This window comes from Numenius arquata, chromosome 19 (assembly GCF_964106895.1).
Source record: "Numenius arquata chromosome 19, bNumArq3.hap1.1, whole genome shotgun sequence".
In the NCBI taxonomy this organism is placed as follows: Eukaryota; Metazoa; Chordata; class Aves; order Charadriiformes; family Scolopacidae; genus Numenius; species Numenius arquata.
Window position 1 is genome coordinate 10,767,643 of NC_133594.1, and position 23,562 is coordinate 10,791,204.

General features: G+C 44.2%; 1 protein-coding gene across 1 annotated transcript in view; it reads left to right on the forward strand.

The window, feature by feature from the left end:
- Positions 1–1,712: 1,712 nt before the first annotated feature.
- CRB2 (crumbs cell polarity complex component 2) overlaps positions 1,713–23,562 on the forward strand; it is a 32,047-nt gene continuing 10,197 nt past the window's right edge. Inside the window, exons 1-6 of the mRNA XM_074161198.1 lie at positions 1,713–1,847; positions 9,714–10,415; positions 12,697–12,892; positions 13,409–13,548; positions 14,023–14,205; positions 15,145–15,258. Coding sequence (XP_074017299.1) covers positions 1,775–1,847; positions 9,714–10,415; positions 12,697–12,892; positions 13,409–13,548; positions 14,023–14,205; positions 15,145–15,258 — 1,408 coding nt within the window. The 5' untranslated portion in view covers positions 1,713–1,774. The remainder of the gene's footprint in view (positions 1,848–9,713; positions 10,416–12,696; positions 12,893–13,408; positions 13,549–14,022; positions 14,206–15,144; positions 15,259–23,562) is intronic.

Genomic DNA, 23,562 nt, shown 5'->3' on the forward strand with positions numbered 1-23,562 from the left:
TGTGGGAGGACCTCCACCTCCTTATATGTGGGGATTTGTTACACTAATTCTGTTTTATGAAAGCTGGGCATGTCATTCAGACAGACATCTGAGCTATGGGTAGATTTATTCCCCAAGTGCTGTGAAATATTGCACTACTCGACTTACAGAAGTGGCTGTATTCAGTCGAGGAAGAATGGTGGTTTCTTGCAGTGTTAATTATGCAATGGATTCATATGCATTTGCTTTGACTTGGAAAAGGTGGGTTGTTGGGAGGATAGTTCACACAGGTAAGGCAAAAAAATTCTAAGCAGAAAGATTCTGCACATGTCAGTGCTTGGTTAAGTCCCCTGACAGCAAGATGAGAATCTAAGGAGAGAGAAATGAGTTCCAGATGGTTGTGGTAACTGGCAAGAAACTAATACTGGGACTGATCTTGAGAAAACAGACTGAAGACATCAGAGATGAAAGGGGGAGCAGGGGGGTCCAGATAAGGTTGATAACACATGATATATCATCTTTGGGGCATTCCTAGGCTGGATAGTGAGATGAACCATTTGTTCTTAAATGGCAGTGTTTTGGTGGTGAAAATGCTCTTGCTGTGACCGTTCTGGTTTCTGCACTGAAGCGCAGTAAATATCCCATTTCCCTGCACGCGGCCCGTCAGCCTCTGTCTGCTCTGCCAGGATGCTGGAATAATAGAAACCACTCGTTGTAGGTCTACGGTTGTTTTCATCGTGTGCAGCCCAGGTCTGTCTGCACCAACTCCTGGCTGTCTTGCCTATCTCTTGTTTAAACTAGGAATTGGTAGGGCATCTTACCTGCCTCCTATTTTTAGTTGTTGGTGGAAGGGTGAGGCAATGTACGTAATTCTCATTACAGTTAACTTAATCCAATTGTGATGTGGATTTAAAGGTACTTAGTAGGTCTCCACTGAGTGTGTGCTCTGTCTTTTTCCAGTTACTCTCATAAAACAGTGGACACCGATCAATTCGGCCACTTCTAAAACTAAACACATGCATTTAAAGTTGTGATGTGATTTGGTGCTTGTGTTATTCAGACACTTCTCCTGTTGATTTCTATAACTGTTCCTTAATTGGGAAAAGAGGGTTCATGTACATTTTGTGGATTCGTATGTCTTGTGGTTCACGGAGCTCGTGGTGTGTGCGAGGGAGCAGTACAGACTAATGGGGACTGACTCTGCTCTTTGGGATTAACAGGGGTTTTTTTGTGTCTTTGTCTTATTTTCTCTTTGAACAAAGCGGCCTCTATCAGACAATTGTGATTAATCCTCATTGGGAATTTGTGTGTAAATATGAGCTGAAACAGAAGCCTGCACCCTAGCAATGACCCTCGGCCACCTCAGTCCCCGAGCTGGTTCTGAGCTCCTCTCACGGCTATGGAGGGGACACCAGGTTTTTCTTCATTATATAGGGGCAAAAAACCCACACGGGGTCCTTTTTCCTTTGTACTGTGAACCCCCCCAGTTCTCCAGTTCCCCACCACCTCTGACAGCCCTGGTGCCTTCAGAGCCGGCCTGGGGGCGCTGCGGCCGCTCTGCCTGTCAGTCCTGGCTGTGCCCTGCGCCGTTCGGTCCGTGGGATCCGGGCCGCGTTTTCCCTCCGTCCCGGCAGCGGTCGGGGCGCGGGAGGACTCTGTCCAGCGTGTCAGTGCTGGTCCCGGGCGGCGGGAGAGGGGCCGCCGCCGGCCGGGATGCGGGCAGAGCCGGTGCGTGCTACTCCCCAACTACTCCATCTCCCCTGAGGTTTTTAGAACGGCCACTCTTAGACTTGTCATGGAATTAAAGAGAACTGCATCCAGGGCGTACAATGCTGCTCTCCTGCTGCCACTTTTCCTCTTGTCCTGGGGTAAGTTTTTTGTCTTCTCTGCCTGATTCTTACCCAGCTCCTGTGCAGTAACTTTGGATCAAATCCACGACCTGCCCGTGTATTGCAAAGGTAACTGAACTAAATGCCATTCTCACAGTTAGATTTGAAGCCCGAAAACTTCTTGTCTGGAATATAAACAGGCATTGCATTCTAGATACGTTTTTCCTTCTATTTATTTCTTGTCTCCTTTTCTCTTTCTTCATGTGCATATGTATATATGCATTTATTCACAAGAGCTAAGTCTGCACTTTCATGTAATTAAGTATTTAACTATAATAATAACCATTTCCTCCACTGAAAAGTTCTGAATTTTACGGTTGTGCTCATACAGAAGAAACACAGAACTTTATGTCCATTCTGTCTGCTTTAGAAATACATCTAGGCAAAAGAGGAGTGTACCTAGGAGAGTATGCTAATACATTGAGGTGCCAGTTACCCCTGGTACAAAATGTGGAGGAAGAAGACAGTACATGAGTATTCTCACTTAGAAATTTTGAAGAAAGCAGAACCATCCTGAAAGTGCAAGAGAGTCTATTCCACTGATGAGGGGTTGGGTTTGGTTTGTTTTTTCCCACATTGAAAACTTATTTTGTAGCCAAAGAATATACTTGAGTGTACTGGGATTCTTCAAGTTCACATGAACATGTTGTTGAGCTCCAAAAGTCACCCTTGTATACAATTTCTTATGCTCCCTCAAAAACAGATTTCTCTCTTTCTTCTGGAATGGGTGCCTGGAGACCTGCTGGGCCTAGACATCTGTTTTAGTTATCTAGGGATTATAAGGTCATGTCAGGAACATGTCCAACCTTTACTGGAAAGTATGATTTGGATTGAACCAGTCTCCTTATCCTCTCCTCAATGATGCCAGGCCAGTGTCTGTATGTAAAATTCCTGAGCTTGGACAGGAATGACCAATGACACGAAGAAGTCAAGGTAAAATATGGAGAACATACAGAAAATACAGTCAGAGTGCATTTTCTCTGCTAATATCTGCTGAACACTGCATTTGGCATTTTCTCACATTAGTGGGTGATGTTTATGTACTTTCTGAGAGTTGGAGAAAGTTTTCAGCTTTTCCTTTGATTCCCCAACAGTCTTTTCCCCTCCCTCCCCCTGAAGCCTCCCTAAATCTCCTTTGCTCTGATCACCTCAGACTATGAATGTGAAAGTCAAAATATGTGTTGATTTTTGTCTGATTTTTTTTTTTTTCCTGTTCTTTGTACGAGCTTCTTTGTCTGGTGCATTCGCTCCAAGTGCCTGGAATTCCTCTGGCCACAGGGAAGCAGCGGGACTGTCCTTTATATCTAGTAACCATAGCTACTGGTTTGGAGTGTGAAGCAATTATGGTGGCATTGTTTTGTGCAAAAGGAAGGCCCGTTGTTGCAGTACCCGGCTGCCAGAGAGCTAGCATGTTTCTGGGGATTTGTGCCGTTTGACCATTGCACTGATAGCTTTTCAGTCTTGGATAAAGCTCTTTTCTGGAACAGTGATTTACTGAGGAGGTTGTTTTCTTTTGGAGTGCAGGTGGATGGCACATCTTGATATAGCCAGCAAAGCTCAAGGGAAGCGGTAATTTCCATAGTCTTTCCACCTGCTCCTATTTTGCAAGGGGAATTCTGACAGATTTTAACTATAGTGAATAATGGTATTGTAGAATCTTAAGGCCATAAGGAAATGCCTTTTCTTGCCCTTTTGTGGCATATGACTACTTTTTTTTTATTTCTAATTGACTGAGTCTAAATGTCATTGAAGCACAAAGTGGTTATCTGTTAGAAATTTTTGAGAAAATTCTGATTATTCAGATGGGCTGTTGCAAGCTGTAACCATAAGACCATCCTTCAGCCAGATCCACACTATCTCCAGTTGTTTAAAATAAACTCCAGAGGGACAGTGGTGCAGGCTCCGCGTGTGACTCCGGTTTTACTGCTGCTGTCTGTCTAATGGGCAGAACAGCTCTCAGCTTAAGTTGTTGTGTTCCAGAGGAGATTCTGGAGAGCAGAATGAGTGTCTACTCATTTCTGTTCCCACAACTCTGGCCAGCAATGAGCAAAGTAATTCCCATACCTTTGGCCTGGAAAATGCTTTGGACACCTATTGAGAGAGAACATGTGCAGGCAAACCTTTTCTCTGGCACTTTGCTATCTGCTCTAGTGCAAGCTCTTGAGATTAGCTGGGACATACATACAGTTGAGATCTTACTTCAAAATGTGGAAACAAAGAAATGCACTCTTTTCAGCTCTTTTGTTGATTGTCAGTATATTTAAATAAGAATTGGAAATTAAAGCTTTGTGACTCAATCTGGTTAACTGAATACACAGGAAACCCCCTGTCCCAGCGTTTGATCTGTGGAAATGGCTGAGAGATCAGAGAATGTGTAAACCATGAAGGTCAGCTCTGAAGAGTGTTTATTAAGGGAAAATACTGGGGTGTCATAAGCACAGGAGATCAAAGAGTTGCTGTGGCAATGTATGCAATGCTATCATCATAAAACATGGATTTATAACTCCTGTCTTTCTCCAAGTTCTAGAAGCATGATAATAGGAGTCTCATCTCCAAATCTGCATTAAAACAGTGAACAGATAATGAAAACAAGCCAGCTGGCTACTTGCTCTGTGTTAAGAGTAAGTTTAATTCCCTGAAGTGGTGTTTCTGATTAATGCTATTAACACCTCTGACCATTGTATTGGCGCTGCTCAGCCCTGTGAATTGCTGCCCACCATTCGGCACCATTCAGCAATTCACTGGGCAGGAGAGAGCCAGGAATCAGCATCCTGCTTCTTTGAGGGGGTAAATATTCTGCATATCTCACAAGGGGAAAATGAGCCACATCTTCTTATGCCTGTCTTAATGAAAGTCTAGTGGTCTAGGCCTTTATAAATTCTTTATAAATATTTTACACTAGTAGACTGTGTACATGTCTCTGTCACATCAAACACCTAGCATGCAAATGTTGGGGTCTGGAAATTGAATATACCTGATCCTGATGGTGACATCACCTGAGCATGAGGCTAGGAGATTCAAACAAAAGCTGATGGGAAGTGGTTGGGGTGAGAGGGAGCAGCTGGTAGGTGGGAGCAAACTACTTCAGCAGAGCTGCTCCTGGTGGCTGGCAGGGGCTGAGCGGTTGTATTCAAACTTCGGTGTTTTGGAAAGTTTCCCATGCCCACATCCAATTTTCTGATGTTGAGTAGAAAAGCCCTCTGTTAAAGCAGCTGTCGAAAGGTGCCCGTTACCATGTTAAACAGGACAAGGAGTACAGATTATGGAATATTTTAGGCTAAGTGAAAAATCAGTGCCAATTATTAGCATTTCATGAGCTTGTCAGTAGTTTCAGAGAATTTCAGGGTCTTGTTTTCTGGTGCTGGTATTACTAGGAGCAGGTGCTTTCCTCAGGTCTGGGAAGAAAGGCTTTAATCTCTCTGTGTCAAGAAGGAAATGGGGCTTGTAAATCCCTAGGATGCATAAAGCCATCTAAAAAAGCCTTGTACATTCCCTGGACAAGTAACTGAGGGTGCTTCCTAAAAAAGGGTTTGATTTCCTTCTGCCGTTACCTTCCATAGCAGATATCTATCCTTCCAAAGTTAGCTAGAGTGGGGAAGAGAGAGGGTGAAGAGCATGAAAGCCCCTCTTCAGGCCTGCCCAGTCTTGCTTCCTGGTGTGTGGATCTGGGAACAGGCCACGGCGTGTACCCTTTCGCTAATCCTTTACACTGACCAGGACGGGGAAAGATCAGCAGAGGTCAGCAGGGATTTACTAATATAAGCACATGCCTTCCTGTTGTCACGGAGACATAACTCGTTCCATTCCTTTATTCGGAGTTTATTTAGTAGTTGTGTTATTCTGATACTCGAGGTGGAGGAGTTCCCTTTCTGCCCTGGGCCTCAGTATCTTTCTCTAGCGGGAGATGTGCTGGGGTGATTGGCAGGAGCACAGCCCCACTGGTGAGAACTGCATCAGGCAGGGGTTTCGAGCGCTCATGGTTTAGGGACTTGAAGATTCCTCTGGCTCAATTATTCTTGCGGTGGGGTTGGAGGCTGATAACCCCAATGCTGCCACTTCCCTGTTGGAATTTTAAGTGACCATTAAAAGCACCTTTAAGGTAGTTCTCAGTGAAGCACTGAGCATCTCCTATGAGATCAGGTGTGTCCCCAGCTTGAGGGCATCTATTGTAGTTTCCCCAGGCTTTGAAAAAACCAACTTGAGAAAAACAAACCCAAAAACCAGAAGCCAGTGAGTAATGCTAAAGCAGCATCTCACGAGCGGTGAGGCAATAAAATAACTGAAGCTCCTTGTCCTGTGTATTGTTTTAGCATCTCATAATTGGTGTCTAGTAAAACCTTCTGCCAGTAGCGCTAACATAATGCCAGGATGGAGAGGGGAGGCTGTGAAAGAAGTTACTTCCATGCGACTTGTGTTGTGGGGGGGATTACCACTGAGATTTCACAACCTGTGTGAGGTAATGGAGAACAGACAAAATTGAGGGGGTTGGTTTGTTTTTTAAAGAAAAGGACAGAGACCTTGCTACAGCTCTTTGAGAACCTCCTCCTCCTGTGCTGGCTTTTATCAGTTCCCACAGCTCGCTCTGCTGGTGCAGTGCTACAGCATCTTGTCCTGCTTTACCAAAGTAAGAGATTCCTCAGGACACTCTGGGAGAGAGACTGTGAATTCCTACCAGGGGGATCTCGGATTGCCCAATATCTCATTAATTCCTGATTTCTCTTACGGCTAGAAAACTTGCTGTTGCAACTGCCCTTTGACAAGATCATTTAGCAAAGGTATAAAGTATAAAATTATTAAAGCCAGTTATTAAAACAAAGCCTGGTAATGCACCTTGTTTGCCTTAAAGTGATACAAAAGGTCACAAACCTAATCTTTTAGGGAAAATCTTTGTCAGCTACCATTAAAGTGTAAAACCAGACCTGTCCTGACAGAGCTCAATGAATGCTTTATATGGGATTCTGTTAGCCTTTGAAGTTCCTCCTAACCCACCCCTAAATGCCTGGAACATATTCTTCAAAGAAACTATAGTCTTCTCCAGTTTCCTTTCAGAGGAGGGTTGCAGGATGGGATGACTGTAATATATTTTTTAATTTTTTTTTTTTTTTCACTTACAAACATCACTGATTAATGTTCTTCTTGTGAAATGTAAAGGAAAAATCCCAAATGTCATTGTTAATCCAGCAACAACTACTTTTGTGGAAAACTAAACTCTCATCATTCAGTGACTTCTTTGACCTGATTTTCACCATTTTCATGAAACAGCATAGTCTGAATTACATGTTTTCATGGTTGGTATATTGTGAAGCAGGAAAAGCTAATTTATTCACTATGCTTTTAGCATTTGGTGCATATTCATATGTTATTCATATAATAATCTATTCCAAAATTGAGCTGCATTATTGTATGCCCTAGGACTGATGGATGAAAATAACAACATCAGAGCTAAAAAGGTCGTATGTGTTCTTTCTCAAGCTAGGGGGTAGTCAAAGTCTTTGATACCCATTTAGTACTCTGAATTCTTGCAGACTCTGTGTTTAACTTCCTGGTGACGTCACAAGTGTTGTAGGCACTTCTCACTGCTGAAATCCCCTGTTCTGACCTCACTCTGTGACAAATTCTGTTTTGAATCGGTGTCTCCTCTGTGGAATTATTTAGCCGGAAGGTTACCGCTGCCACTGAATTAATACCAGGGTTGTACTATATTTACACAGGGGCGTGTTTTGTCCTTGGGAAATATATACAGGGGAATATAGGATATAATCTCGGAGTTAGTGTTGTTAATGCGTCTGTAACCTCTACTGAGTAGGGCAAACACGTGGGTAATTTTCTGCAAGCTGCAGTTCCCAGAATAATTTGAAATTATTTAGATATTGTTTCATTTCTTGTGATTTGCGCTGCAGTCTTCTCAGCCTGCTCCACGCATGCCTTGTGAGGCTGGAGTTCTCCGTGTGACTATGCTGCTGCTTTTTGGTGAGCCAAGAGGCCTTCTGGCTTCTTAGTGAAGCTGTGTGTCTGCTTGGTGTGGTACCTGTCTGTAGTTCAGCCCTGTTGTGTCTGCAGGTCTGTGTGTGACACTGGGGCCATGGATTTGTCACCAAATCTCTTTGTAATGGGCAGGCATTAATGACGAATACAAATTATTGAGCATTGCAGTCATACGATGAACCAAAATAGAGAAGGTACAAAAAGGTATGTTGGTTGTGAAAGAACTTCGGAAAAGACAGGAAATAGCAAAGGGATTTGATGTTTATCTTTATTTGCAAGAAGCATTTAGACTGTCTATAATGGAAGCAGAAAGCTGCATGTAGCCTTTGAAATGAGTTCAGCCCGTCTATGCTAACAGCACCTGGTGATTCTCCTGAAATGTGAATTTCTGTGCAGATGGAGTCTGCTGCAAATCGAAATTGTTCTGAACATGCCATGGATGTGGTCTCTTTTTTTGTGCCAGGCTGTGCTCCTGGCCTGTGGAAAGTGCAGGCTGGGACCAGTTACTCATTAAACATACAAAGGCTCCTATCTCCTGCCCAGGAAAGCTCTTTTGCGAATAGTTTCCTGGGCTCCCACTCTTAATTGCTACAGGAATTCCAGGCAGATTCCGTCATCCTTGTTTTCTGCCTGACTGGGAATCTGAGAATAAAAGGGTTGATGGCAGAATAATGAGATTGCTGGACAGTGCAATGCTCAGTGACTCTCCCCAGCATCACATGAGAGAGGAAGGGAGGGGTGGTCGTAGGGATGATGCTGGGGAGAGAAAGGGGCTAAATCCCTGAGCACCTCCCTCCCCCATCAACACTGCCGCTCAAAAGAAGACTTAGAAACACTACAGTCTTTTGGGAGGAATTTGGGGGAGGTCAGGGCAGGGGCAGGCTTTTGTAAACCAAAGTCTCCTATAAATCCCTTTCAGGCCCTGAAGTTGGATGTCTCCACCTTCAGGTACAAAGAGACTGAAGAGCTGGTGGGGCAGTGAGTTGATAGAAAACCAATGACACGGATTAACTGCTGGGTGTGTAGGAGGTGCACCAGAGCAAGGAAACGTGACCAAAAATGGGCTGGGATAATGATGGCATGAATGAGAGAATGTGTAAGGTCAGCTGAGAAGTGATGCTGTAGTGTGTGATCCTGGCAGACCCTTAGCATGGAGCACGGCACGTTAAAACAGCATTTCTCAACTAGCAGTGAGGGCCAGCGGTGCTGAGCTGTGGGTAGCATCAGAATAATTGCCCGCTCTCCATCCGCAGGTTTGAGGAGTTGCCCAGAGACTGATTGCCGTCACCACCTGCCCCACAGTTACATATAGAAGGCAACAAGAAGGGCAGAGAGCTGCTTACACAGTGGCCTCTAAAACCAGGGCTAAATGCTAGTGATTGCTTGACTTCCAGTACTAGGCAAAGTCAGCGTTGTCTCACCAGAAGCGGTAGCTTTTTCTCAGATACCATTTGCTATTTCATGAGCTTTACCTCTGCTTTCTGGCCATTTTTCATAGACATTTTCAAAACATCTGCTATGTAGTTGTTTGCAGAGTTACTTCGTTACTTCCAAGTTTGGATGTTTCATACCACTTCTGCAGGAATCGGTCTGGGGTATCTCTACCCCGCAGCTTCTGTCCTAGTATCCTGGAATGGAGCAGAACAAATAACTCTGATATCAGAAAGCTGCAGTGGGATGAGGGGCTAACGACTGCTGCCTTTGTGAAGGGAGAAGTTCTCTGTTTCCATTGCATTTGACCCTTTATGCTATTTTTGTTTGTTTGTTTGTTTGCAATCTCATCTCATGCGGTGATGGCAGAAGAACTTTCTTCTTCAGGGCCACAAATGCTGTCTAACAAAAAGTCTCTTTCCTCGACAGGAGCTTCATACTCTGAACATGACAGCGCCTGTTCCTCGTCCCCCTGTAAAAATGGTGGGAGCTGTAAGGATTTGGAAGGGGGTTACCACTGCGCGTGCCCCACACAGCCCGTGGCCTATGCGGGCACAAACTGCGAACTCCTCTATGACGCGTGCGATAAACACGTGTGTCCTGCCCCTTGGAATTGCAGCGCGACTCCAGGACAGCTGGAATATGAATGCATCTGTATGCCTGGCTTCACAGGTATTGATTGTCACATTGATATTAATGAGTGTGAGAGCAACCCTTGTAAAGACCCTCGTTTTGAATGTGTAGATAGTGTAAATGGATACACCTGTAAATGCCAAACAGGACTGAATGGAGAAGGCTGCCAAACAGAAAGTTCTGTGTGCTCTAGCCACCCCTGCCTAAATAACGGGACGTGTGTCGAGGGTCCTGGGGACTATTCCTGCGTCTGCCAGCCGGGCTTCACCGGGGCCAACTGCAGAGACACCGTTGATGAATGCGCCTCCAACCCCTGCCGGAATGGAGCCATCTGCCGAGCCGGGGTGAATGAGTATAGCTGTTTCTGTGTGCCGGGGTTCCAAGGATACAACTGTGAAATAGACATCAACGAGTGTGCGTCCCGGCCCTGTAAAAACAATGGCACCTGCCTGAATGAGATGGATCACTATTTGTGCCAGTGCGTCCCCGGCTACACAGGTACCTTTCACGCTCACGTACTAGCCGGGTGGTTGGGGTACGTCTCGCTGATCACGTAGTTCCACACTTTGCCTGCTGCTGATACATCTTGTAGTGTTTGTTGCTGTCCTGAGAGTCTGTTCTTTTACAGCTATGAGACTAAACCTCTGTTTCACAACTCATATTTCTGGAGATTTTGGTACTGTGTGTGAATAATGGTGTGGGGCTGCTTGTTGCGGCTTTGGGCAGTAGTCGAGGCTTTGATTTCCATGGATGGTGTGGATATTGAGAGACAGGGATCTAAGAGTGGAAATGGGTGGACTGTCTGAGACTTCAGTACTAGATACAAAGTGTGATTAGCTCTCAGTATGAAATTAAGGGAGGTATACAAGAGAAGAGATTTATTGTCAGGAAATGTATACTTAGTGTTTTCAGGTATAACTTATCTCTGCATATGTGGCCTATAGTTTTTTGTCCTGTCCTGCAGGATTTCTCTGAGGGAATTAGTCTTGTTGGAATGAAGTGGCTTTTAGCTGGGGATTTGTTTTCCAACTCTTTCACACCCGGCCAATGTTTTTTGGCATCTGACAATAAGTATCTCTTTTTTGTGCATCTGTGCTAACGGTGACTCAGAGAGTAATCTACACCTGTGAGTTATCTGGGAGGGAGGCAGTGGGGGGTTCTCCTTTTCCAGCCCTGCTTATCAGGGTGGAATGCAGTCAGACTGCGCCCACGTCTGCCTGGTACCACCTAGCACATGAACTTTCTCAGCCTTCCTCCTTGTCACAGACTGAAGTGTTTGAAGAGTTGGGTTGCTGTGAAGGAATGCTGCTGATTACCAGTGGAATGAGGAGAAGTTACAACATCAGGAATGCGGTCCCTGATGCTGACTCACTCTGATAAAAATGAACAGAGATGAAGGAGAAAAAAAAGCAGAATTTCTGTGTAGGCCTTAAGATTGCTGCTGATTTTAAATATCGAGCATAATTCTGTCTTTGCAAAACAGTTTCTTTTTTATCTTTATGTTGAATCCTCAATTCAGGATTGTGGGACTCCCCTGCCAAGGAAGTGATAAAATGACCCAGGCAGCTGGAGAAGCTTGTTGTGCTCCACGTTGTTCTGATGTCAAATATGAGGCTTTGCCTTATGATCCAGTGCTTCATGCAGAGCTTCTATCCCCATTGGCCAGCAAGAGCAGGTTGTTTCCTGGTGCTTGCAGCTGGAATTTGGGTGAAGGAAGTTTTACGTGGGTGTTGACGGGTTTGAAGCAGCGGATTAGGGGGCCCGCATTCCATGAGGATTAGGATGGCCATGTCCACTCTGTGGTGAGCCTTTGCCAGGAAGGGGAGATTAGATGGATTGACAGGTGCCACTGTAATGACTAAGGTTTGGAGGTGATGCCAGGCCACGGACAACTCAGAGAGGTGGAATATAGCATGGGAAGAGAGTTGCGTAGAAGTCGCACAGGACTTACTCTGTCAGGGAAAGTTGAGGCTTTGGACCAAAAATGCATGATTTGCTAACACCTAATTTTTAATAGCATTTCATAATAAAATTACTTACTAATATCTACTATCACTGTAACTAGCGTTTTGCACTGCTTTAATGCTTTTTTCCTAGGTATCTTAGAACAAGTTACAAATATTATTTAAAAAAATGGAACAATGTTTTGGAGGAGCAGGTAGAGATCACTTTTCCCATAGCCAAAATGCAGCTGCCTCTAATGTAGAATACTGGATTGATTAATAGCAACGTAACCCAAGTGAAGAGTACCGTGTCTAACTAAAACTGTAAGAGCTATATCATATATAACAGTTTAAATAACAACGACTGGCACTATGATTCTTCTCTTCCTGCCCTTCCTGCCCTCAAAGGATCCCAAACCAAAACAGCTATCATTAGATTTTTAAGAGCTGTACATAAGATCAACATTTTATAGCTTACTCAGAAAATGGATGCTATTTGTGAAATAATGACTGATTGTTACCTCAGCAAACCTGAGTAAAAGGGACTAAAGCTTTGCAAGTACTGGAAACTATTTTTTGTTTTCATAGAAGACTAAAATCCAAAAATCTTGACAAAATAATTTTGTTTGCAAATAAAAATTAAAGGTCCTTAATTTGTAAGAATCGCTTGCTGTTCATGAGTTCCCAACATTCTTATGGCAAAATGAGAACAGATCACTATGCTAGCCAGTTTGGGCTGATAACATGGCTTTTGTGATTCCAGCTCAGAAGTCCAGGCAGCACAGAGATACTTTTCTGGGTTTGTAACACAGATATTTCTCTGTTTTGTAACAAAGGTATGAACTGTGATGCTGAAATAGATGAATGTGAATCAGAGCCTTGCCAGAATGGGGCCCTGTGCAATGATCATGTTGGGTTCTACACCTGCACATGTGCACCAGGCTACCGAGGAGTCCAGTGTGAGGTGGACATCAATGAATGTGCGAGCCAGCCGTGCCAGCACAACGGGACATGTCATGACCTCGTTAACAGGTGAGAAATCGGTGTTGTTTGGACAATTGGATACCAGGACTGAGCTAAAGGTCTACTTAGTGTAACCTGTGAAAATTAGAGTAGAAATCTGTAGGGGGAATTGGATTTAGTGTTTTGTACATCCCAGTGGTCGCGGTGGCAGTAACAGAGTGATTTATGGCAGTAGGTGAGAGGACCCCTCCCAGCAGCAGAACTCTTAGGCTGCCTAAGGGAACGTAGGAAAAGATGTATCAGATAAAAGGGGATTTGCAGAGCATGAACGGCATAAGTAACTGTTGAGAACATACCTGTGTGTCTGAATTTACCTTTTCACAGGTAAGGTGTGAACTCTCAGACTGCTGAGGGTTTTCTGCTCTGTCATTAGTGTGGCCAGTTTGTGCAGATGGAACTGTTTTTTTCCTCTGCCCCACATGTGGGTATGAGGACTGGCAGCTTGGCTCTGTTGGCTCTTTCCTCATGCTGGGCTTTGCAGTCAAGTTAAGAGCTTATGCATTGCTCTGTTTTGCTGCCCCACAGCTACCGTTGTGACTGCAGTGACACAGGCTTCGAGGGGAACCACTGTGAGCTGGATATCCTGGAGTGTGCCTCTGAACCCTGTCTGAATGGTGCCATGTGCATGGAGGGAATCAAAAACTACAGCTGTGCCTGCTGGCCAGGTAGGTTAGAAATCTGTTTTGCTATGCTGACATGTAGACATGCTGCAATGGAGAGCGTGTGCTGTATTGCCATGCTGAAGAATTAAAGAATTAATGATCGTACTGCATGGTCCAGTGTGATTTTTTCATTGTCTGAAACAGTGAGGCTCCATTGCTGCCCTTTACAGGCCATCCCAAAATCCAGTTGACCTCATTGCTGGGAAATGCACCCTGATTCTCAACCATAAAATTTTCTTTTGCTTTTCTGCCATTTTCCGTCATGTGTTTTTCTATCGTGAGCTAATGCTTTCCTGCAAATTAATTATTTGGCTCCTGTGTTTGACATAGTGGGGAAAGTGGGGGACCCTGGGACTCCCTGCTAGGTGAGCTGCAGTGTCTTCTGGGTCTCATTCTCACCTTCAAGGCAACCACAGTATTTGGGAGACTAGTTCCAGTGGAGTTGTGTGTGATGCTGACCCTGATGTCTCCTGGCAGGTTACACAGGGCAGCACTGTGAAGAGGACGTGGATGAGTGTGCAGCAAATCCTTGTCACAACGGAGGTGTGTGCTTTGAGCGCTCCAACCAAGCCTATTACGGAACACGACCTGACTTCCCCAGTAATTTCAGCTATAACCAAGCAGCTGGTTTCCTCTGTCAGTGCCAGCCAGGCTTTACAGGTGAGCTACGGTAAATGTTCATCCTGTCTGCACCTGATAGATGCTGCATGGGTTGAGTAATGTTATCTGTGCAACAAAAATCACTTAACGACTGGTACTTGAGAGGGGGCATTAGCCTGACGTATCAGGAATGTGCTTCTGTTCACACACTGTGTGAATATACTGCGGGCTGCTGCTGGAATGTCACTCTCTGTGTAGCAGGCCTGTCACAGGGCTGAGGGAACAGCCTTGTGCACCCTCCAGGTGCTTTGATGAATGCCCTCTGGCTACGCAGATGCCAAGGTGGTTTCTCTTTGTCAGTCTCTCATGCATATGGCAGAATTCATCCCTGCAGGATATCTGTGAAACTCCTCATCAGAGGAAACTAATTCCCTGGAGTCCCAGATAACTATTCTAGGTGTTTCCTTGATGAGACTCCTCTCATGACAGCACCTGTATAATCAGAGTGGGTAGGAGAAGAGGGGGTTCTTGATATCTTGTTCTTGGAGCTAAAATCTCCATGGATGTTCAGCTGAAATATTGCCCTGTCTCTGATTTATAGATACACATAAAAGGCTGCGTTTAACAGCTGGAGAAATTCCCTGGTAGGAGGGGTTCAACAATAATACTTTATTCTTTTTTGAGAGAAAAATGAGAGTTTGGCCCACCGTTGCAGAGATGGGAATGGTTCAGAAGTTCTGATCCTGCCACTGTTCCCTTTCATGACACTGGAAAATCATTTGACTTTTCTGTACTTCATTTTCTCTAATTGTTTCAGTGATGGTATTTATTTGCCAGAGTGTCTGGAGAGACATGCTAGAAAATTCATTCAAGAAATTCTGCGTTTTTAGATGACAGAAAAAAAGTACAAAAAATTATGATTGCAGTTGTCATTCAGATTCTGTCCTTCACTGATGCCCGTGTGCACTTAAGATGCCTATTTGTGTTTTCTCCTTAAAGGGGAGACCTGCTTCACTAACATCGATGAGTGCGAGTCGCAGCCGTGTCAGAATGGAGGGCTCTGCGTGGACCTTATTAATGGCTTCTTTTGTCATTGCCTACCAGGTTACTCAGGTAACATTGGTGAAGGGGGGGTGGTTGGAATTGGGACCCTCTGGGTAACTAGTGTTGGGCTGCTGCGTTTCTGCCTGGCCGTGGGACTGGATTCCGGCTCTGGGTGACCCAGGCTGCTGGGCAAGACTGAGACGAACTGCGGGGAATGTGGTAACGGTGCAGCGGGATGTCAAGGGAAAGGCTGTGGATGTTTACTTAGACTTTAGTAAAGCTTTCGACACCGTTTCCCATAACATTCTCCCGCAGAAACTGGCTCCTCCGGGCTTGGATGGGTGTACGCTTCACTGGGTTAAAAACTAGCTAGAGCCGGGCCCAAAGTTATGGTGAATGGAGTTAAATACAGTTGGTGGCCGGTGACAAGTGGTGTTTCCAAGGGCTGGGTACTGGGGCTTGTTCTCTTTAATATCTTTATCAACACCTGGACAAGGGGATTGAGTGCACACTCACTAAGTTTGCAGGTGACACCAAGTGCTTGCGTCACCGTCCCTGGAGGTATTTAAAAGATGTGTAGATGTAGTGCTGGGGGACATGGTTTAGTGGTAACTTGGCAGTGCTGGGTTAACGTTTGGACTGGATGGTCTTAAAGGTCTCTTCCAACCTAAACAATTCTATTCTATGTCTGCAGTCCAGGGCTCGAATGCCATGGGAAAGATACGTGGTTTTGGTCAAGTAAGTTGATAGGCTATGAACTTGATTTTGATACATAAGATCAACTATGTAGAAGAGTCTAAGATCAGAATATCTAAGGGATCTGTATCCTGGAATCAAAATTCACTGGGAGAATTGTGGGGTTTTTTTATACACGTACTATGAAGGTGAACAAAACCAGCCTTCAAATAAAAAAAGGGGTACTTAACATTCTAGTTGTCACAAGCTACCGACTGAAGTAGATCGGATCCCTAGTACATAAAACATCTGTAAAACGTCTCCATTCTCTAACACCCCTGGATGATAAGAGCCAGCCATTTTGGGCTGAAGGCAGTAATCTGCTATGTTAGGAGGTCAAAAGGTCTGTGTGATGTGAGCAAATGAAGGCTTCTCTGTTTACAAGGGAATGGGGAGTCTGGATTCTTACACAAATGCCCTGCCTGACCCTAACGGGTCTCTGTTTTCTAGCTAAGAACCTAGGGGAGAGTGAATATTGCACCTCTCTTGGGAAGGTACGCTGCTAACTGATACTAAACATTATTTTTGGTTAAAGTATTTGTTCTCAGTCTTCTACATCTTTAAATTCCACGCGTACTCTCTATTTTGAGCAATTTAACACCAAAATGTAGTTTATAAGGAAGGTGGTCACCAGCATGATCTAGTATTTATTTATTTTTGAGGTGGATGTAACCTTTCCACAGTGTTCCTAGGCTGCCATCTCGTGGGAAAAAGAAAAACTTGAAGCCAGAAAAAACCTTGTCCTTTAACTTGTTGGAACAGCAGGTAGCAGCATTCCAGAGACTTCATAGGCCCTTATTGCATGGGAAAGTTTTCTGTTTTCCTTCTGCGATCACAGTGATTGACCTATGTTGGTGTAACTCTCCACGTCCTTCCTGGGAAGACCCATTACACGGGTAGTTTCACTCCCAGAAGCTCAAATCAGCTCTTAGTTAACGCCTTCTGGAACGGGACTGGATTCTTTGTGCAGTTTTCTGGCTTATCTAGTTTGTTTTGGATTCCTAATTTTGGCTAGGCCAAGAAAAATTTGCTTTTTTTAGGTGAGGTCTTTGAAAATAGGCTTTTATCTAAGCTCTTTATCGCAGCTTTCTTGGGTAGTTACAATGCTGTACTCGTGAACTGAGATCTTGTCCAAAGAGGTGGTTTAAAGTTTATCCTACTTGTCAGAATTCCCACTCAAGTATGTGCCCTGGTCCCTTTTCCTCCTTCAGTGCCCCAGCACCCTCAGAGTTCAGAATTTCATTGTCCTTTGCCAAACTGCAGATCCGTTTAATCCTTCCCAATTCTTAGTGTGCTCATGGGCAGAAAAGCTGACAGAAACACAGGATGATGGGCAAAGGAGCGCTAGAGTTCATTCTGTTGCATCAAATTTGGGTTCATTAGTACTCGAAGGGGATTAGAAGCAGGTTGCTCTTCTGGATATTGCTTTTGGTAAAAGACTTTGTCTCAGCTGAGGTAGTTCTGACACATTAACGCAGAGAGAGGCTGGGAGCAGTCTGTGAGATCAGCGAGTGCGTGTGGAGGAGTGAAGCTGACAGGGAAATAATAGCAATTAATCTCCCCTCCTTTGTCAATTAATCCCAGTACAGTCATGCTGGGTAAACAGCTTATTACTTCATATTAGGATCACAGAACAACTTTGTGAAGCTTCCCATAATGTTTCTGTTCAAAACACATTTCTGTGGCAGCTTAGATCTGCCATGAACTTGGGTTTAAGCTGCCTCCGCTGATTAAAGTGAACTTGCTACTCTGATGAAAAATGCTTTCTTGGGGCAGCAGGGGGTTCTTTCTGTATTTTTTTTTTTCTTCAGTCTGAGGAATTTGGGGAGTGTTGGGATAACAATGTGAGTCAGGAGAAATTCTTTCTCTGCAAATTAACTGCCTCAGTGCTGTCTCGGGCCACAGCAGTGCAGGGAGATGAACCGCCTCTCCCCGAAATGTGGTTGTTGCAGCAGCAGTGCTTCATTCCCAAGAGAGCTCCACCTCTCTACACCTCATAAGTCCTAAAGAGGCTGTTCAGTGTGTCAGTTTGTGCTTTAGTAGAGAATGTACCCTGAGAGGATGTAAAAAGGATGAATCAAAAGACTATGGCTACTAAATGAAGTGAGAAAGAGAATGAATCTTGCGTGGTCTTGGAAATTATGTCAGCTCTACAAATTTTGAAATTCGTATCCAAAGTTCACTCTCCATTTTGTGACATTTTTCTACTAAGAACCCTCTGACATGTTTAGTGTTCTTTATCTTGACTCCTTCAAGAAGTTTTACAAATGATTAGCAACAAAATAATTCTCTGAATTTAAACCCCATGACTGAATCTTCTAACTTGCATGATTGCCAGTGTGTAAGAATGGGGAATTAAAACCTCTAGAAAATTAATCATCTGATCCTTTTAATTTCTTTAGAATCCTCTGGTTTCAAAGAGCCTAAGCAGTTACTCCTCAGTTGTGTGTAGTTTGGAACAGATGGTCAGTGAGCCACCATTTTGGCTTAGAAGAGTTCTTATTTAAATATTTTATCTTGGATATATGTACTATTTAGAATTGTCATGACTGTATTTCTCCATCATCGTTCTGTCTCTCCAAGAGAACCCCAGTCTGTCTATATCCTTAAACTGATCCTGGGGAAAGAAGCAATCAATCTCAGTTTATAATTAGCAGTATTTAATGTAATGAATTTGAAAAGATATAGTGACCGTCAGGGGATCAGAATCTGTGCTGACTTGTGCTACGTGGATTTATTTGGGTACAAAATATTTCCAATCAGCAGTGCACAGATAGACTCGTGTGTGTGTGTGTGCAAATATAGTCATGTGTGTATAAATCAAAATATGGATCTTTTTAGAGGGATTTAACGTTCTCCAGTCTTCACGGTTGTTATAGTTTATTGTTGCAGTAGGCGGTTGAATGGGCATAAGCTACCAATTTGTTTTCTCTTGGACAATAACAGAAGGGTCATATTAGCTAATGATAGATAGTATTTAAAATCTGCGCTAGGGTAGGTCTATAGGTGCATAGGACCCAGATGTGACTCTCTGAGAAGTTTTAACCCCAAACAAACACTCACCATATCCCTCCCACTTAAATTATCTGTAAAATTGACTGGCATGTTTGGATTGAGTGAAATGAAGAAAGTAAAATAGCTACAAGAGTTGTTGGAATGCTTTCTTTTAATATCTTAAAGAGATACTGCGGATGCAGATTCCAGACTCTGACACGTGGGAGTTTTTGTTTGCTTGGACCTGACGTTGATACTGACAGAGACTCCAAGTTTGGGGAAAAGCTCTCAGATAACATTTCTTCACAGAAATAAGAACCTTCGCTGGGTTCCTGACAACATGAAAGTACAATTCAGCTTCCAGGAACTTTACAGTATGAAAGTAACCACATTTAAAAAAAAAAAAAACAAAAAACCTCCCAGAACCACAGAGGGAAAAAAATGAGATTGCAACATCTAATTTTATAAGGTTGCTAATAAGAAAAGAGAAAGTTTTGATTCTGCAGTCCCGTGTTTGAACCAGTACAGTCAGCATAATACAGGGAATTTCCTTCCATTTGGTTTGACATCAGAGAAACAGATCAAGGTAGTTAAAACTTGAGACTTTTCTTCATGAATGTTGCAGAGTGGAAATGTTTGTGCTCACAAAGGCACAGAACAGGGCCCATGGAGGAGGGAAACCATGTGAAGTGCTGGTCCCTGATTAAGTCAGTATTGACTGTACAGCAGGGCCCGGGTCACACTCTTTATTTGGAACTCTCCTTATTTGTGTGGTTTGGATATTACTCAGTGGTGGAAATGCAGCTTTTTGACTTGGTCTATGAAAAGAAAAATCCTATTTTGGCCTTATTCATGGAGTTCGGCAGATTCACCTGGGAGATGGCAAGGGCAAGAGATTGTCTCTTGGCTTTTTACTGCTGGAGCTAATGCTCTGGATCCTGCAGGGTATTACTGTAATGCATGGAGTGAGGATACGCCGCATTCTTGGTGTCAGCAGTGAGGGAGGCCAGCTGGGAGGCTCAGCGCAGGGCTGGATTAGATCTCCCTGCAGCACAGGTCTCTGCTATATTGGCTGGTTTCATCTCCAATCCCTTCTTGTCTGACTGGCACCAGGCAGCGCTTACACACAGTCTGCCGTTTGTCCAGCCTTTTTTATCATTCCTCCCCCCCCGATTTGCCCCCATTTTTTTTCTCACTTTACTGTCACAAATGTCCGCGAGGAGTCGGCCATGAAATCTGTGCTGATTGGCGTGATCCTGAAGGGAGTTTTTCTGCTGGCAGGTAATGAGATCTATACAGTAATAGCGCTGCGTCCTGAATGCTTGTGTGCCTGCCCCGGGCAGGGAGCTGGGGGTGCATGTCGTGGTGGCTGGAGGCAGGGGAAGCAACAAGAATTAACTAGAAAGGAAGAATGTTTTTATTTTGAAGAGACCTGAAGTTTTGTTTTGGAAACTTTAGGGCAAGGAATTTCCTTGTTGCCGCAAGATGAACGGGGAGCCGTCAGCTGCTCTGTGTTCGTCTTCCCTACAGCTCTGCCTTGTTCTGTGCCGGGATTGATCCCGGGGTATTCCGAGAGTCCTTGCTTGTACTGTGTAAACACACAGGTAACACACCCGGCTAGTTCTGTGAAATGATGGGTTTGCTTTTTACAGACGTTTTGGCGATTTTCCTTTTTCCTTTAATGATTTCAAACTCCTGTACTGAGAAGTAGTTGTTGGTTTAACGGGGAGGACAGACCCTTTGCTGGCCTGTGCACTGCTCCATCTCCTCCCCCACCGTCTCCTTGAGTAGTGGTGCACGGTGGGAGAGAGGTCAAAGCAGTGTGTTGCCATGGAAATGGCAGTAATTGTGCAAATATAATTGTGTCGGGGTCCATTTGTTGCGGCTAATTCTCTCTCTCCCCCCTCTCTCCCTCCCCTCCTTTTTTCTTTTGATAATAATAATACAAACCCTAATTAGGATGCACCAGGGAAGGCTGGTAGGAATTCAGCTGTCTTACGGGAGAGGGCAAGCCAGTGCCGGCCAGGAAGCCCCACTGAACTCACATGTTTCAAGACTGGGCTCGTGAATAGACCTCATCCTTCAAGTTTTTTTGGTATATCACAGCTAAAGTAGAATATCTCTCTTTTGGGTGCTTATTCTTTTAACATATTACATATCTCTTGAAGTATATGATCGTTACACTGTATACAATGAATCTTTGCTTATTAATAGCAGTCAGTAAATCATCACCTTCATTCAGGGAATGGTGAGCTGCGTGGATTTTAATAACACTTGCCTCTATGAAACAAGACTGTTCTCATCACATCGGTAACACTTTAGAATCCAGTGAATAGATTTGTATTTGAAAATACTGTGGGTTGTTAAAGCTCAGTGACTTCTGAGCGTTTGTTTGTGACCCAGCCCCTGTGGGTTGTTAGTTTGGGACTGTGAGCTTAAACACTGCTAAATTAACTGGAATGTTTGAAAATACTTGTCTCCAGATAGCAGCCTTTTAAATAACACTTATCTGATTTTCAGATAACAAGTTCCACTGATTTGCCTTTGTTAGCCTTTAGCTAGATAAGGCACTCATTAAACATTTGAAAGTCTCCTAATGATGTAATGAATCAGATTGGCAACATTGCTTTTACTATTGATAGTTCAAATAATAGTAAACATTTGAGCTAAGAAATTTAGAGGGAACAGAGAAGAATACCTAGGAGTAAGTTGTTTTTGAGTCATCCCCTCTTTTATTTTTTTTTAATATACCTGAAAAGTGATGTCTGAGCTTCTCTACAAAAACAAATTAGTTTTGAACTTCTTAATATCCACTTGCTAGTGGGTTTGCAAAGACACAACTGTCCATGTCTTGGAGAAGATTGGAGTAACGGATATCCAGGAAATGATCTGTACTTTTGGATACTGTAATGGCCTATAGCAAAAATCTTACTTTTTTCTGAAGTAGGGAAGAGTTCCTTTATTCTGCTGACATCCCCTCCATTTACACCCTCTCATCCGCAACTGAAACCCAAAATTACAGACCCCTTTGCTGCACTGAAATTCGCATCTAGGAAGCAATATGCAACAGAAATCTCCTTCTTCTGCCTTGGTTTGATGTAACTGAAGAATTTGACAAACCAGAGATGTTCAAACACAGTTGACAAAACTCAACTGGTGATAACGGAAGAGGAGTGTCGGCCAGGCAGCTGGCTGGTGGGGGGCATGGTCACTGTGTGGCGTGTAAGGAGTTAATGATGTAGCACTGGGTAACTGTTCAGCAAGGGGTGACGTTGGCCTCCAGGAAAAAATTGTTGTTAGCCAGATTTTTAGAACTCTTACACATCCCCTGTGTTATTGGTTTGTTAACAAACTGCTTCAAATTCAAATCTGGTGCTGCACTGGCTTCTAGGAGGGCAAGGGTACATTAGGTGTTGTTTTAGAGGCCCTTTTCTTCTCCTGCTTGAGTCCCGTGAAGGCTGGCTGCTTGCTGGCAGAAACAACAGAGATAAAGGTGATGCTCGTGGTTTTGGTTCCTTCAGGAAGAGCTGCCTCCTCTCTTTCCACTGCGGAACATTTCCTTTAGTCTGTGTGTAAGCTGTGAGGTCAGACAGCAGCGTGTGAAGACCTGAAGTGTCAGCTTATTTTTTTCACCCATTTCAAACAAATAATCTAAGAAATCAAACCAGCTGCGTCCCATGGGAAAGCTTGGTGTTTAATTAGCCACCAGCTCGGGGTTGTGCACTCACCGTAGGGACTAATTTGCCACCTGGTGTGAAGCACTGGCCCCACAGGTGTCAGCTGGAGGCTGGGAAACAGCCCAGGCAGGTTTTCCTGCTGCTCTTCCATGGAGAGAGTGCACTGGAGGAGACCTGGTCAGTCCGGGAATGTGACGGGGGAAAACAGGGCTGGGACCCTGCCTCCTGGCCTTCTCAGAAATTCATGGCATTGCTCCTTTTGTTATCCAAACCCAGGCTATCTTCTCCTCATTGCCCTGGTAAATATCGACAGCTCTGAGCAGCATCTCAAGGATTTGGGACTATACCCAACCTGTCTTTCTGACGTCATTCAACAGCCTGTCCCCTTAAATCTGACTGCAAACTCGCCTCTTACAGCTTTGAGAGCCCCCCAATCCACTGATAACTCAGAAAACTCACTCCATGTGGTTCTACTGCTCTCCTGATTTCTCTTAATTCCAACTGAAGTCTTCCCATCTTCTCCCAGACAGGGATTCTCCAGGCCCAGAGATGTCCATTATACTCTATTTATTCCAACATGTTTCTTTCAATTGTGGCCATATCTTTGTGCTGAAATCTTAATTCTGTCCTTGCTGCTTCCTTCACGGGTAAGATCACAGCCCAGGTTCTGTGTGCTGAGCCAGCCCGGCATTAATAGCTGAGAAAAAAGGCTGTGCTGAGGTACTACTAGCAACTCGGAATCTGTCCATCAGCTGAGTTCTTCGTCAAGGCAGACGTTATAGGCCAAATTCAGTGCTGTTCCACAGGCACTACGCGGAGCAGTTCCCTTCTAGTTTTTGTCAGTAGAGAGCTATGTCCTAGAGGAATCCCAGTTAATGTCGCCTACAGAGCAGCTCTCACATAGCTGGGAAGCATGCTGTTGGCAGAGCCTTGCATCTCACTTCCAGTGCTTCTCAGAGCTCCAGAC